The sequence below is a fragment of the Salarias fasciatus genome, chromosome 13 (assembly GCF_902148845.1).
Source record: "Salarias fasciatus chromosome 13, fSalaFa1.1, whole genome shotgun sequence".
Taxonomy (NCBI): Eukaryota; Metazoa; Chordata; class Actinopteri; order Blenniiformes; family Blenniidae; genus Salarias; species Salarias fasciatus.
In genome coordinates, this window is record NC_043757.1 from 28,356,752 (window position 1) to 28,371,185 (window position 14,434).

General features: G+C 55.8%; 1 protein-coding gene across 1 annotated transcript in view; it reads right to left on the bottom strand.

Annotated features, from left to right (window-relative positions):
* Positions 1–14,434, bottom strand: part of gbf1 (golgi brefeldin A resistant guanine nucleotide exchange factor 1) — a 42,643-nt gene that overhangs the window by 8,543 nt on the left and 19,666 nt on the right. The window contains exons 8-24 of the mRNA XM_030107415.1: positions 13,936–13,971; positions 13,124–13,262; positions 12,818–13,041; positions 12,574–12,742; positions 12,297–12,508; positions 12,065–12,163; positions 11,800–11,994; positions 11,443–11,638; positions 10,115–10,252; positions 9,943–10,031; positions 9,445–9,647; positions 8,967–9,090; positions 3,908–4,033; positions 2,265–2,347; positions 1,962–2,198; positions 1,731–1,824; positions 17–193 (exon numbers count right to left, since the gene is read on the bottom strand). Coding sequence (XP_029963275.1) covers positions 17–193; positions 1,731–1,824; positions 1,962–2,198; positions 2,265–2,347; positions 3,908–4,033; positions 8,967–9,090; positions 9,445–9,647; positions 9,943–10,031; positions 10,115–10,252; positions 11,443–11,638; positions 11,800–11,994; positions 12,065–12,163; positions 12,297–12,508; positions 12,574–12,742; positions 12,818–13,041; positions 13,124–13,262; positions 13,936–13,971 — 2,541 coding nt within the window. The remainder of the gene's footprint in view (positions 1–16; positions 194–1,730; positions 1,825–1,961; positions 2,199–2,264; positions 2,348–3,907; positions 4,034–8,966; positions 9,091–9,444; positions 9,648–9,942; positions 10,032–10,114; positions 10,253–11,442; positions 11,639–11,799; positions 11,995–12,064; positions 12,164–12,296; positions 12,509–12,573; positions 12,743–12,817; positions 13,042–13,123; positions 13,263–13,935; positions 13,972–14,434) is intronic.

Sequence of the window (14,434 nt, forward strand, 5' to 3'; positions counted from 1 at the left end):
GGGTCGCCGTGCCGACCTCCACCATGGCTTTGGGCAGCAGCTCGGCCCTGAACAGCTGCAGCATGGACTCCATGATGTTCTTCCAGCCCTCCCGCAGGATGTTGCCGTGCCGGTGAGCCAGGTCGAACACCGTCTTGGCCGCCGTCTGAGCTTTGAGGTTGCTGCCGAACACGGTGGGAAGGTTCTCCACGGCCTGCGGGAGAACAGGAGAACCAGGTTAAGACGCCGCCGCCGTCCCGGTTCCACAGGGTTTGAAGACCTTCAGCCGGCTGGACAACAGGTGAGAAGGTAGGTTTGCTGCAGAACCAGAACCAGAGGAAGGTGGTGCAGCAGCAGAAGGTTCTGCTGGGGGCCGGAACCAGGAGGGCAGCTGGGTGGTTCTGTTCCGTCAGACTCAGAGCCGGGCCCTCTGGAGTCCAGCAGGGCCCTCTGGAGTCCAGCAGGGCCCTCTGGAGTCCAGCAGGGCCCTCTGGAGTCCAGCAGGGCCCTCTGGAATCCAGCAGGGACCTCTGGAATCCAGCAGGGTCCTCTGGAATCCAGCAGGGTCCTCTGGAATCCAGCAGGGTCCTCTGGAGTCCAGCAGGGCCCTCTAGAGTCTAGCAGGGCCCTCTGGAGTCCAGCAGGGCTCTCTGGAGTCCAGCAGGGCTCTCTGGAGTCCAGCAGGGTCCTCTGGAATCCAGCAGGGCCCTCTGGAGTCCAGCAGGGCCCTCTGGAGTCCAGCAGGGCTCTCTGGAGTCCAGCAGGGGGCAGTATAACCCTGATCCCTGCAGAGCTTCAGCTGCACTGAGTCACCACAGCAGTAATGAAGACGGAGCAGCAGCAGGTACCAGTCCTACACCAGAGGCTGCTCCTGCTGGGCTGACTGGATCCCATCAAACTGATCCACAGAGGGAATCTATCAGATCAAAGTGATCTACAGACTGATCGCAGTGAGACAGAACGGAGGAGGCGTCGTCATTCAGCACTATGAATCCTGACGTTCAGAACAGAGGAACGTTCACTCAGCTAAAGCCTCCACCCGCTTCACTCCACCTCCACGGCTCTCAAACGTCAGACAGAAACAAACTCCCTGCTGTGAGGGGCGGAGCAGGGGTCTGGGTGGAGCAGGGGTCTGGGTGGAGCAGGGGTCTGGGTGGAGCAGGGGTCTGGGTGGAGGTGTGATGGGTGGAGGTGTGATGGGTGGAGCAGGGGTCTGGGTGGAGGTGTGATGGGTGGAGGTGTGATGGGTGGAGCAGGGGTCTGGGTGGAGGTGTGATGGGTGGAGGTGTGATGGGTGGAGGTGTGATGGGTGGAGCAGGGGTCTGGGTGGAGCAGGGGTCTGAGTGGAGGTGTGATGGGTGGAGGTGTGATGGGTGGAGGTGTGATGGGTGGAGCAGGGGTCTGGGTGGAGCAGGGGTCTGGGTGGAGCAGGGGTCTGGGTGGAGGTGTGATGGGTGGAGGTGTGATGGGTGGAGGTGTGATGGGTGGAGCAGGGGTCCGGGTGGAGGTGTGATGGGTGAAGCAGGGGTCTGGGTGGAGGTGTGATGGGTGGAGGTGTGATGGGTGGAGCAGGGGTCTGGGTGGAGGTGTGATGGGTGGAGGTGTGATGGGTGGAGGTGTGATGGGTGGAGGTGTGATGGGTGGAGCAGGGGTCTGGGTGGAGCAGGGGTCTGGGTGGAGGTGTGATGGGTGGAGGTGTGATGGGTGGAGCAGGGGTCTGGGTGGAGCAGGGGTCTGGGTGGAGGCCTCACCTCGCTGCTCAGGGTGGTGAACTTGCACAGGGAGATGATCAGATTGTCGAAGACGTCGCTGAAGCCATAGTGAGCTGCGATCATGGCACACTTCCTGGAAGCACAGGGGATGGAGGGGGTGGAGGGGGGGGGGGGGGTGGGGGGGGGGTGGGGGGGTGGGGGGGTGGGGGGAGAGACAGCGTGACCCTCAGACACTCCACAGGCAGCCTGGGCGAAGCGGCAGAGCCCCACCTAAAGCCCGTGATGGCCTTCTGGAGGATGGCGTCGTCCAGGCTCTTGTCGAAGACGTAGGAGAGGGCGGCGATGGTGGGGCCCCACGTCATGGAGAACAGGTCGTGGTCGTAGCTGCCCGCCGGCAGGTGGAGGAACAGCCCCTCGGGCGTAGCTCCGCGGTGCAGCAGCACGCTCCAGACGTAGTTCTCCTTCACCAGGCCCGTCTGCTCGTCCGGCATCACGATCTCCTCGTTCCTGAGGACAGCAGAGCTCAGCCACACCCCCGCCTCCCCCGCCAGGGGGAAGCAGACGGCGGCTCACTTGATGGCGTTGTAGATGTCCTCCAGCATGTCCTGGTCGAAGTCTTTGTTCCCGTTCACTCCCTTCAGATTCTTCTTGAATTGCTGTTTGAGAAAACCAGAGGGAGACGCAGTGAGCTGCAGGGCGCTGAGGGAGATCAGAACAACGGAGTCTCATTTCCACCATCAGCTCGTCCGTCAGTGCTGCTCCACACAGCTCAGCAGAGACACCCCAGCCTGAGGCGCGCCGCAGCCCCGGGGGGCAATTAGCACTGCCCCAGGTGGGAGAGCGCTGGCCATGTGTCACCCAACCCGCCGTGGCGGCTTCATTAGCAAAACAAGGCTTAGAGCAGGAGGGGCTGGTGTCAACAAACAGGAGCAGGCTGCTGAGTGACGGCCGGGGCCCTCTGGGGGGGGGGGGGGCTCACCTGGAGCTCTCTCCGCTCGGCAGCCGGGCTGAGCATAGCTTTCCCTTTCAGAAATAACCCAGACGACACGTGCTGCGCCCGACGCGCCGCGGCACTAAGTACGCGGAGTGTGAGGCGCCACTTTTACTGGCGGCGTCCGGAGCGGCGCGGCGCGGCGCGGCTACGCCTGGAGCCGGGGGTCAGCCGGCCCCTCCACTAAACCGCCGCTGACACCGCGCCACGTGTGGCCGTGATTTAAAGCTGCGGCGGCACCAGCTGCAGGGTGGAGCCTCACCGCGCTCAAGACACATCCACCCTGCCAAGTATGCGATCGCCCCCGCTCCACCCCCCCACCTCTCCACCCCCTCCGCTGCTCACAGGCTCTGTTTAGTCTTCAGCCGCTGTCAATCACAGCCAGAGAAACAGAGCGGCAGATAAAGCTGGAGACAGAGAGGCCCCCCCCCCGCCGCCGCCGCCTGTTGGGATGAGCTCACCTCTCAGGCCACCGCTGGTCACAGCTGCTGGCTGTGGGCAGCAGCACTCACACCAACACCGCAGGAATTTCACTTCACACTTCAGATCAGAGCTCCTCCACTGCAGTCCCCGGTTCAATCCCCACCCCCCACCCCACTCATCATCATCTAACCACAAACCCCACACTGGCACCGGCACCTGCAGGCTCTGAACCAGAGATGCTTTTAACCAAACAGAGGGTCAGTTCCACCCGAGGGCCACAAAGGCCATACCCCATTCCACCCAGATTGGACCTGACCCAGCCCTGGAGGACCAGCCCTGGAGGGCCAGCCCTGGAGGACCAGCCCTGGAGGACCGGGACTGGAGGACCAGCCCTGGAGGACCAGCCCTGGAGGACCAGCCCTGGAGGACCGGCCCTGGAGGACCAGCCCTGGAGGACCAGCCCTGGAGAACCAGCCCTGGAGGACCAGCCCTGGAGGACCAGCCCTGGAGGACCAGCCCTGGAGGACCAGGACTGGAGGGCCAGCCCTGGAGGACCAGCCCTGGAGGACCAGCCCTGGAGGACCAGCCCTGGAGGGCCAGCCCTGGAGGACCAGCCCTGGAGGACCGGCCCTGGAGGACCAGCCCTGGAGGACCAGGACTGGAGGACCAGGACTGGAGGACCAGCCCTGGAGGACCAGCCCTGGAGGACCAGGACTGGGAAGTCAGCTCAGCAGAGGAGCTGCAGATCCTCAGACCTCCTCAGGAGGAATGATGCTGAGTAGAAAACACAGGAACGACTCACCTCCACCGTCATGGGGATGTTCTGCTTGCGGACATTGTGGTTATGCTGGTCGGTGTTCAGCATGATGACAGCATAGGCCAAAGCAAAGCCTGCGTCAGTGGTCAAGAACGGAGAACCGTTCACTTTCTGCAACAAACAAAGGACACATCACATCACAACGTCATCACATCTATCACACTTATAAGGTCACCCCACTGTCATCACACGCCACTGTACTGCTGTCACGCTGTCATCACACTGTCATCCTATTATCATCACGCTGTCATCACGCTGTCATCCTATTATCATCACGCTGTCATCATGCTGTCATCCTATTATCATCACGCTGTCATCACGCTGTCATCCTATTATCATCACGCCAACATCACACTTTCCTCATGAGGTCATCGCGCTGTCATCACACTGTCTTCATATCATCATGCTACCATACCGGTCATCATACTGTTATCATGATGTCATCACACTAATCACACTCATCACGCTGTCATGTTATCAACATGCTGTCATCACACTGTCAGCACGCCGTCATCCTATTATCACACTGTCTTCCTATGGGGATGGCTAGTAGCTCCGTCATCGAAACTGAATACGCCACTTCCGTGTCCAAAGGCGTGATGGTGCGGTGCTGTGTCCCGTGTTGTAACAACAGGAACGATGTCAACAAAACCATATCCTACTACTGCTTTACTCCGATATTACATCATTATATTATTTTTACTGATATTACAAATAACGAGGCGGACTCACGTTATATAGATCGAATTTTTATTGTTTCATTTAATGATGTCTCAGAGTCAGACAGCAGCGGCACCGCCGCCAGGTCTCCTCCCCACAGCGGGACGGTCCCACCGAGACACACACACCCAGCACCGGACCCGGTCCTGAGCAGGACCCCGGACCGAGCAGGACACAGGACGGAGCGGACCCGGGACTCAGTCCACGAGGGCGGCGCATGCCCCCCTCTCCCGGTGCTGCTTAAATTAAACACAATTTATAGAAGTCTAAATAAAATGTTTTGGCTAAACGTCCTCTGTCTGTATTTAATCTCCCTTTAGCTAATATTTTCTAGGCTGCTGGCATCACATCACTGATTAAATAAATCATTTGCTAAACTTTAGAGTTTATTTACGTGTCAGTCGTGGTTCTTCAGGTCCTGCTGGTTCCCACATCAGCTCCTCTCGTAGCGCCGACGCATCAAAAGTAACTCTACCGGCCAGTACAATATTGTGTAAAACTGCACAGGACAAAATAAAGTCCCACATCTTTTCAGGGCTGAACAGCAGCGCCCCCCGCTGGATCTGAAGCTGCTCTGCAGCAGCTGTGTGTCTTCTCTCACTGTTAAAACTGAGCTCCTCTCTGTGGCAGGACGGACCAGCGGAGTTATCCAAAGTTAATAATCCTTTATTAATCCCGCTATTATTAGATATTCTGTAAGGGCTTTTTTTATTATTATTATTCTTTTCCTTTTTAACCTGTACTGAATGTGTGCTGCTTCTGCTTTATGGCGCGTTTGAGGTTTGGTTTAAAATTATTTCCCTGGATGACACTTCTAGAATAAACTGTAAGTTGTCCACAAACAGCAGACAGACAGTACCCAGTTCTAACATAGATAATTAATTAATAGTTAAGTTACACAGCTTGATGCGACGACTGACACCCTAGTGTTAATGCTAGCTAGCCCCTTAATCACTCACCTCAACCTCGTAAATGTTGTTTTTCATTAAAGCCTGTACTTTCCATTTCAGACTTCCACCTGTCACCACAGAAACATTTACAACTCGGTTTGAGTTGTAAGGGTTTAAACCCCTCTTCACTGACTTTGGAAAGTCAGCAAAATTCACTGTTACCGTGAAAAGTGAAAAGTGAAAAGTGAAAAGTGAAAAGTGACGGTTCTTTGGCAACAGCCATTGTGTTTACATTGCGCGCTGGAAGCCTTGGACCCGGAAGTGACTTATGACGTCACACTAGCCATTCCCATTATCATCACGCTCTCTTCCTTTATGATCACGCTGTCATCACACTATCATCACGCTTTCTTCACAATCATACTGTCATCATATCATCACGTTGTCATGATGTCATCACGCTATCATCACACTAATCACACTGTTATTACGCTGTCATGATGTCATCACACTGCCATCATGATGTCATCAAGCTGTCAACATGGTGTCATCACGCTGTCATCCTATTATCATCCCGCTGTCATCATGCTGTCTTCCTATTATGATCATGCTGTCATCATGCTGTCATACTGTCATCACGCTGACATCATGCTTTTATCACACTGTCATCATGATGTCATCATGCTGTCAACATGATGTCATCACACTGTCATCACACTGTCATGTCAACACGTTGTCATCGTGATGTCATCACACTAATCACACTGTCATCATGATGTCATCACACTGCCATCATGGTTTCATCACACTGTCATCATGATGTCAACACGTCATCATGCTGTCATCAGAGTCATCATTATGTCATCACGCTGTCATCACTGTCATGATGTCATCACACTAATCACACTGTCATCATGATGTCATCACAGTAATCACACTGTCATCACACTGCCATCATGGTTTCATCACACTGTCATCATGATGTCAACACGTCATCATGCTGTCTTCATGATATCATCATGCTGTCATCATAGTCATCATACTGTCATCATGGTGTCATTATGATGTCATCACACTGTCATCATGATGTCATCACACTGTCAACACGCTGTCATGTCATCACACTGTCATCATGATGTCATACCGTCATCATGCCTTACTCCCACTGTCATGATGTCATCATGCTGTCAACATGTCATCACACTGCCATCATGGTTTCATCACACTGTCATCATACTGTCTTCATGATGCCATGACTCTGTCATTACACTGTCTTCCTGATATCATCATGCTGTCATCAGTGATCACACTGTCATCACGCTGTCTTCATGATATCATCGTGCTGTCATCACAGTCATCATACTGTCGTCACACTAATCACACTGTCATCATGATTTCACTATGATGTCATCACACTGTCATCATGATGTCATCATACTGTCAACATGCTGTCATCACACTGATCATGCTGTCATCATGTCATCACATTGTTACTATACTGTCATCACCCTGTCATCATGCTGTCATCCTATTATCATCCCGCTGTCTTCCTATCATCATGCTGCCATCACGCTGTTATACATCATCACGCTTTAATCACACTGTCATCATGATGTCATCATGCTGTCAACATGTCATCACACTGTCATCATACTGTCTTCATGATGCCATCACGCTGTCATCATTGTCTTCATATCATCATACTGTCATCATGCCATCACGCTGCCATCATGATGTCATCATGTCATTATGATGTCATCACACTGTCATGATGTCATCACACTGTCACCACGCTGCCATCACACTGTCTTCCTATTATGATCACACTGTCATCTTGCTATCATACCGTCATCACGCTGACATCACACTCTAATCACACTGTCAACACGATGTCATCACAGTCATCATAATGTCATCACACTGTCTCCATGATGCCTTCAAGCTGTCATCACACTGATCATACTGTCATCATGATGTCATCCCGCTATCATCATACTGTCATCATGCTGTCATGTCAACATGCTGTCATCATATTGCCATGATGTCATCACGCTATCATTACAATAATCACACTGTCATCACAGTCATCATATTGTCATCAGTCATATAAATATTCATCAAATTGAACTTCTACTCTTGTCACTCTTTTCCATCTTTTCCATCTCATATAAGGTTTTATACTGAAGTAGATACACTGCTAATCCATAGAAGATCCAACAGAGAGCCTGAATCTGGACTGTAAGCTGCTGTATCACAGAAAACCATCTATAGAGAACATGCAAGCTCCACATGACAGCTGCACAATGTTGAACATGTGGTGCGATGAGAATATGATTTACACTAAAGGGAATATATAAAGTGAAACCTGCTCCAGTGCAGCAGGACTCCTCTGATGAGGCATGCTGACCTGCAGCATGTCAATCTCCACTCAATGGAAACTTTGATACTGTGATAACCATACATCTGCAGTATATCGTGACTTTTATGACTGAACCTCACCTGACCTCACAGTGCGTCGCTGTGAGAGTCCCTCCTTTCTACCATCAAATGAAATCATGTTGCAGCCTGTTACATAAGAACAGCTCACCTGCTTCCTACTGTTGATTCCCTCCTGACCATCCCACGGAAAACTCATCTATACCGGCACTGCCTCCAATTAAGCGTGTGTGTGTGTGGTACTGAGGAAAAGGACATTACTACAAATAGTTTCCAGGTCACATGGCTCTGCCTGCTATTTTAAGAAGTCAAATTTCCCCCTGCTGGGAAGTCTATCCTTTGCCCACCATTGTGTGTGTGTGTGTGTGTGTGTGTGTGTGTGTGTGTGTGTGTGTGTGTGTGTGTGTGTGTGTGTGTGTGTGTGTGTGTGTGTGTGTGTGTGTGTGTGTTCCACGCTCATGTCATCCTGTTACTCTGGTCTGGAGGGTTGATAGTGAGTGTTTGATCTATCACCTTCACAACAGCTTGAATTATGTTGTGATGGAAAAGACTGAGCAGGCTACTCAATGGAAACTGTGTGTGTGTGTGTGTGTGTGTGTGTGTGTGTGTGTGTGTGTGTGTGTGTGTGTGTGTGTGTGTGTGTGTGCGTGTGTGTGTGTGTGTGTGTGTGAGAACACACCTGAAAGGCCTGCTGGGGTATTTAATATTATCCCCACAGCTCAGCATCGTTACACCAAATTAAGAAAAACGATAATTAACGAGAGAAGAAACTCATCTGACCTTGGAAAGGTCAAGGCAGAGTAACCTAGCGCTGTCCAACACGAGGCTCGTGGGCAGCCTCAGCAGAAGGTCTGAATGACCCTGGATTTCAATGAGAGTGTGAAGTGACCCCTGTCCCAGGTCCAGACCATGTGAGGTGGACTGCAGTGGTCCGGGGTCACTGTGTCTACGAGGGGGGGCCGAGGCACGGCGCCCCCCCCAGGCCGAAGCAGTCTTACATGCCAGTTGTCGGTGAAGGTCTCCAGCAGTCTCTGGATGACCGGAGCTTCTCCAGGCAGCCTGAAGGCCTCCAGGTACAGACGCAGGGCCTCGTCGATCCGGAGGCCCTGGAAGGCGAACGTGCTGCAACACAACGGGCACGTCGTCAGAACGGCCGGTCTGAGGGACCCAAACCCACAACCTCCCCTGACAAGACAGTCCCTGTTCCAGGTTCAAGCTGCGTTCGCTCTGCAGGACCACATGGGCGCCGCGGGCAGGAAGAGCTTCTCCATGTTCAGCTGGCTGTCTATAGGGGGGCCAGTGGAAGACCGGTGTGAGGGACTGGGACTGGGACTGGGACTGGGACTGGGACTGGGACTAGGCGTTGGCCTGGTCCCAGAGCAGACCGGATGCTGGACCCCGGTGAGCAGAGAACTAGGACCGGGTCCCGTCGTCCTGCAGGGAGACCGCAGCCCAAGAGAGCTCCACCCGACTTACTTGACGAAGCAGTCCAGCAGCTCCACGTGCTTCCGGTCGCTGACGTACTCCCCGATCATCTTCTTGTCCAGCCGGGGGTTCTCCCGCAGCCACTGCGCCACCTGGCTGTTGTCCATGGGACTGCTGAGCAGGCCTTTCTCCTGCAGGAACTGGATGCCCTTCTTCGGCTTCTGGTTGAACTGCTCCGTGCCGGTGATCAGCAGCTGCTCACAGGAGGAGGAGGAGGGTGAGGGGTGGAGGAGGGTGGGGGGTGGAGGGGGTGGAGGAAGAGGAGGAGGAGGAGGGTGGAGGACGAGGAGGAGGAGGACGGGGGGTGGAGGAGGGTGAGGGGTGGAGGAGGGTGGGGGGGGTGGAGGAGGGTGGGGGGGTGGAGGAGGGTGGTGGAGGGGGTGGAGGAACAGGAGGGTGTAGGAGGTGGAGGAGGGTGGGGGGGTGGAGGAGGTGGAGGAGGGTGGGGGGGTGGAGGAGGTGGAGGAGGAGCAGAGCAGCAGCTCTTACCTTCTTCTTGGTCCGGATCTCCAGCAGCTCCTGGGAGTCTGGCAGGAAGCAGGAGAACCTGGGGGGCTTCTTGGGAGTTCTCTTGTCAGCTGGAGGGAGGAGAAGAACCGTGGTGAGCTCTGAAGTTCTCTGTCCCCGTGAGGACGCCGCAGAGGACGCGTCCAACCAGCACCTGGCTCGGGGTCTCCCGGGTCCTGGCGGCCCAGCCTCATCTGGTCTGCCATCAGGTGTCCGCTGGTCGGAGGACGGGCCGCGGCGCCGTCGGCCGCCGGAGGACTGGGACCGTTGGTGGTTCCAGGTCTGCTGGGATCTGCATGTTCCGTCAGAGAGGAGACACACCGGCCAGCCACAGACTGGGGTTAGAGGTCACCACCCCACTGCACCGCCAAAAGCATCAACACTAAAAGAAACCTCAGCCCCACAGCGCCCCCACAGGCCGTTCTGAGGAAGTGCTGATTGGACAGGAGCCAAGTTTAGCTTGTTTCATACGAGGGGGGACCCAAAAGTCCCCAGACTGTGGTTATAACTTTTTATTTTTTTATTTTCACATTTAATCAACACTGTCACCTTCATAGTCCTCTCCTTCAGCTTGAATCCAGCGCTGCAGCCGGGATTTCCACTGCTCCAAGCAGTCGGCAAACTCCTGCGTAATGATCGCTTTAAGAGCGTTCTTCGATTTTTTCTGCAGCTCTTCCTCATCATCAAAGCTCCGCCCCTTCAGTGACTTCTTAATTCTTGGGAAGATACAGAAGTCGCAAGATGCTAAATGGAGGGAGAACGGCGGATGGGGCAGCAGGGCCATGCCGTTTTTCACCAGGAACTGTTTTACCGCAGAGCCCTGTGGGTAAAACAGCCCCCCCTCTCCCACAGCGCCGCCGCTTCAGCCTGACCGCCTCCCGGAGCGCCGCAGCACTTCCAGGTAAAAGTCCTGGTTGACGGTTTGCCCCGGTGGCAGAAACTCGCTGTGGACCGTCCCTTTGATGTCGAAAAAGCAGATCAGCTTCGATTTTTGGGACATTTTCCTCTGTGCGGGAGGCGGAGGGTCGGCCGGAGCGAGGCGAGTCTTCGATGGACATCTGACCACTCTTACAGCGCCCATAGACCCGTGTTCTCCCAGAGCCTCATCTTTGTACGCGGTGTGGATCATGGTGAGTGTTTCGGTTGCCATTTTTCCCAGTAGAAAACAAAATCGGGTTCCGCCATTTTCGGATTTTTCGAAGAAGGGACATAAACACTGGCTGTGAGCTGCCTGTGCGTCTTTGGGACGTGAAAATTTTCACAGTTATGCTTAAGGCTATGCTGTAGCGACATATAACGGCCAAAAGTCTGAAATCTTTCTTGTTTTTGTTTTATAACCACAGTCCGGGAACTTTTGGGTCACCCCTCGTAAATATTTTGTTGTTTCCGCGTGACCTGAACCGAGCAGGACCAGCAGCACACAGGCCGAGGGCGTGACGGAGCAGCAGCAGCTCAGCAGGCGGAGGAGAGGCGACAGCGTACCGGAGGCGGAGTCCGCCGGGACTCTGGCCGTGGCGTCGGCCTCGGCCAGCAGGGGGTGCTGGCCCGGGTCCTGCTGGGCGGAGCTGGTCAGGACCTTGGCCTGGCAGTGGGCCTCGGTGCTGTCGATGACGGTCAGCAGCGCCTCCAGGGACAGCAGGTGGGTGGTGTAGAGCTGCCCCGACACCGGGAAGGCATTCTGGAACACAACAGCAGAGGGCCTGAGACCCGGACCCTGAACCCAACCCGGACCCGGACCCGGACCCTGAACCCAACCCGGACCTGGACCCTGAACCCAACCCGGACCCGGACCCGGACCCTGAACCCAACCCGGACCCGGACCCCGACCCGGGGCGGTACCTTGGACAGCAGCTTGGTGAGGTCTTCGAACAGGTTGGAGCAGTAGAAGTCGCAGTCGTAGTTGATGTAGAGCTCGGTGACGAAGCTGGGGATCCTCCACAGCTGCACCAGCGCCTCCAGAGCCATCTCCTTCATCTCGTACGGCATCTTGATGTTCTCCGACGTGATGATGTCCATCAGCTTCTTCAGGTACATCTGGAAGAGGCGCCGCAGGTTATCCAAGACGGCGGCGCCCTCCCGCCGCACGCCGCCGGGCTCCACCCACCTCCAGCTGGAACTTCAGGTGGACCCTCATGCTCTCGAAGAGCAGGAAGCAGACCCGGAGGGAGGAGGCGTACAGGTTGATCCGGTCCACGCTGAGCAGCTGCAACACACACACACACACACACACACACACACACACACACACACACACACACACACACACACCAGGAACGCACAGCTCAGCAGCAGCAGCAGCAGGACCCTGGAGGAACCAGACCCTCCGGGCTCCCTACCTGGAACAGGTGCCGGCACAGCTCGTCCTTCACCAGCACCAGCAGGGACTGGTAGGTGGAGATGCGCGCCGCCTCCAGCGCCACCGTCAGCAGCTGCAGGCCCATGTGCATCATGGCGTCGGTGTTGTGGCGGTCGTGCGGGTTGGTCAGCGAGATGAGGAAGCGGAAGAGCTCCCGGAGGCAGGGCAGGCCGTACGGGACCAGCGAGGCTCCTGCAGCGGGACACAGGCGTCAGGCTCCGTCGCCGCGGAGACGGGCGGCGCGGGGACAGCACTACCGTCTCTCTGCGTGGACTGGGTGAAGCGCACTCCTCGGGGGTTGACGTAGTCCATGTCGTGGACCGAGACGCCGTCGGACTGCTCCGGGACGGACTCTCTGTCCTCCAGCACCTCCGGGATGGACTCCACCGAGGCCGACTGGGCCGGCTCCGCCTGCCGGGCTTCACCCTGGACCAGAGGGGCGGAGAGGCTGACGGCACGGGTGGAGGAGGACTGCTCTGGCAGGACGGGTGGAGGACCTACCTGTGCCTCCAGGGCGGGGGCGGGGGCGGGGGCGTCGGGGCCGGGCAGCGGGGCGGCCGGGCCGGGCGGGCCGGGCGTGGTCTGCTCCAGGTCGGACAGGTCCTCTCTGGACGTGGCCTTGGAGCAGGTGTCCAGGCCGCTGTCGGTGGCGGGGCTGGAGACGGAGGAGCTGCTGTCGGAGGCGGGGAGGCCGGCCAGGCCCTGCTCCAGGAACGGGACTCCACCTGCAGCAAGGCTGGAGGTGATGGCGCTGCTGCGTGTGTGTGTGTGTGTGTGTGTGTGTGTGTGTGTGTGTGTGTGTCTGACCTGACAGGTTGTTGTTGCTCAGGCTGCTGGGCTCCATCTGGCCGGACGGACTCCGGACCACGTGGCGAGGAGGCCTGGGTGAGCGCTTCTGCTTCTTCCACTTGGACGACTCGCTCATCCCTCCTGCTCGCATCTTCAGCTGGAGGACAGGACACAGAGGGACGCTGAGTGAGGGACACCTGGACACCCGGACACACTCTGCTCCTCTGACTGTTCCTGAAGAAGACCACCATCACTCAGGACGCCTGTTGTCTCTCCAGTCAGGGGTCACACTGTCCTGTTTCCATGGAGACTGAATACAGTCATCACACTGAAGGTCTATCTGCCAGAGGACCCATCCCAGAATGCTTTGCAGCTGGATCACCTTCAGCACATGACTTGTTATGTGGTGGAGAAACTTCTTTTAACTGAGACACTGAACACAGAAACTAACATCTGTGATGACAGACAAGTAAGTGTGTGTGTGTGTGTGTGTGTGTGTGTGTGTGTGTGTGTGTGTGCGTGAGAGAGAGAGAGAGAGAAAGAAGCTGTCGATCTCAGTAAAACATGCAGGCAAACAGAGCAGTGAGACACAGGATGCTGTCAGGCTTTTCAAATTAAAAGCTTGCTCTAAACGCGGACACAGAGGATGAGGTGGAACCGAACTCAGACCAAAAAGGACAGATGTAGAGAGCTGGGTGGAGCAGGACTCGCCTGTTCTTCACTAACTGAACAGCTGACAGGCCCGCTACTCCAGGCTGGGGGGTGGGTGGACAGTAGTGAGGGGTGGGGTGGGGGTGGGGGGGCGAAGTAAGGGAAGTCGTCTTCCTTACCTGGACACGTTTGTTTTTCCACAAGATATTGTAAGCCTCAGAAGAGAAGGGAGCAGGGAGGGGCCGAGGTTAGTGAAGGCAACAGATCAGAGCGCGCACACACACACACACACACACACACACACACACACACACACACACACACACACACACACACACACACACACACACACACACACACACACACACACACACACACACACACACACACGCACGCACGCACACGCACACATCATGAGAGGAGCGTGAGACACACTCAACACACACAGGTTGATGGGTGGAGGTTGCAGACCCTCAGTCTGGAGCCTCCAGCCAGGAACAGCTCCACCCTGCCCTGCAGTGGGGGGGCTGTGAGCCTCCACCTGCTGGAGCAGCAGGGACACAAGCTCAGTCCCTCGGCCCGACGCCTCCAACAGGCCTCGCTGAGTGAGTGAGTGAGTGAGTGAGTGAGTGAGTGAGTGAGTGAGTGAGTGAGTGTCACTGCCATAGACGGAGGGTG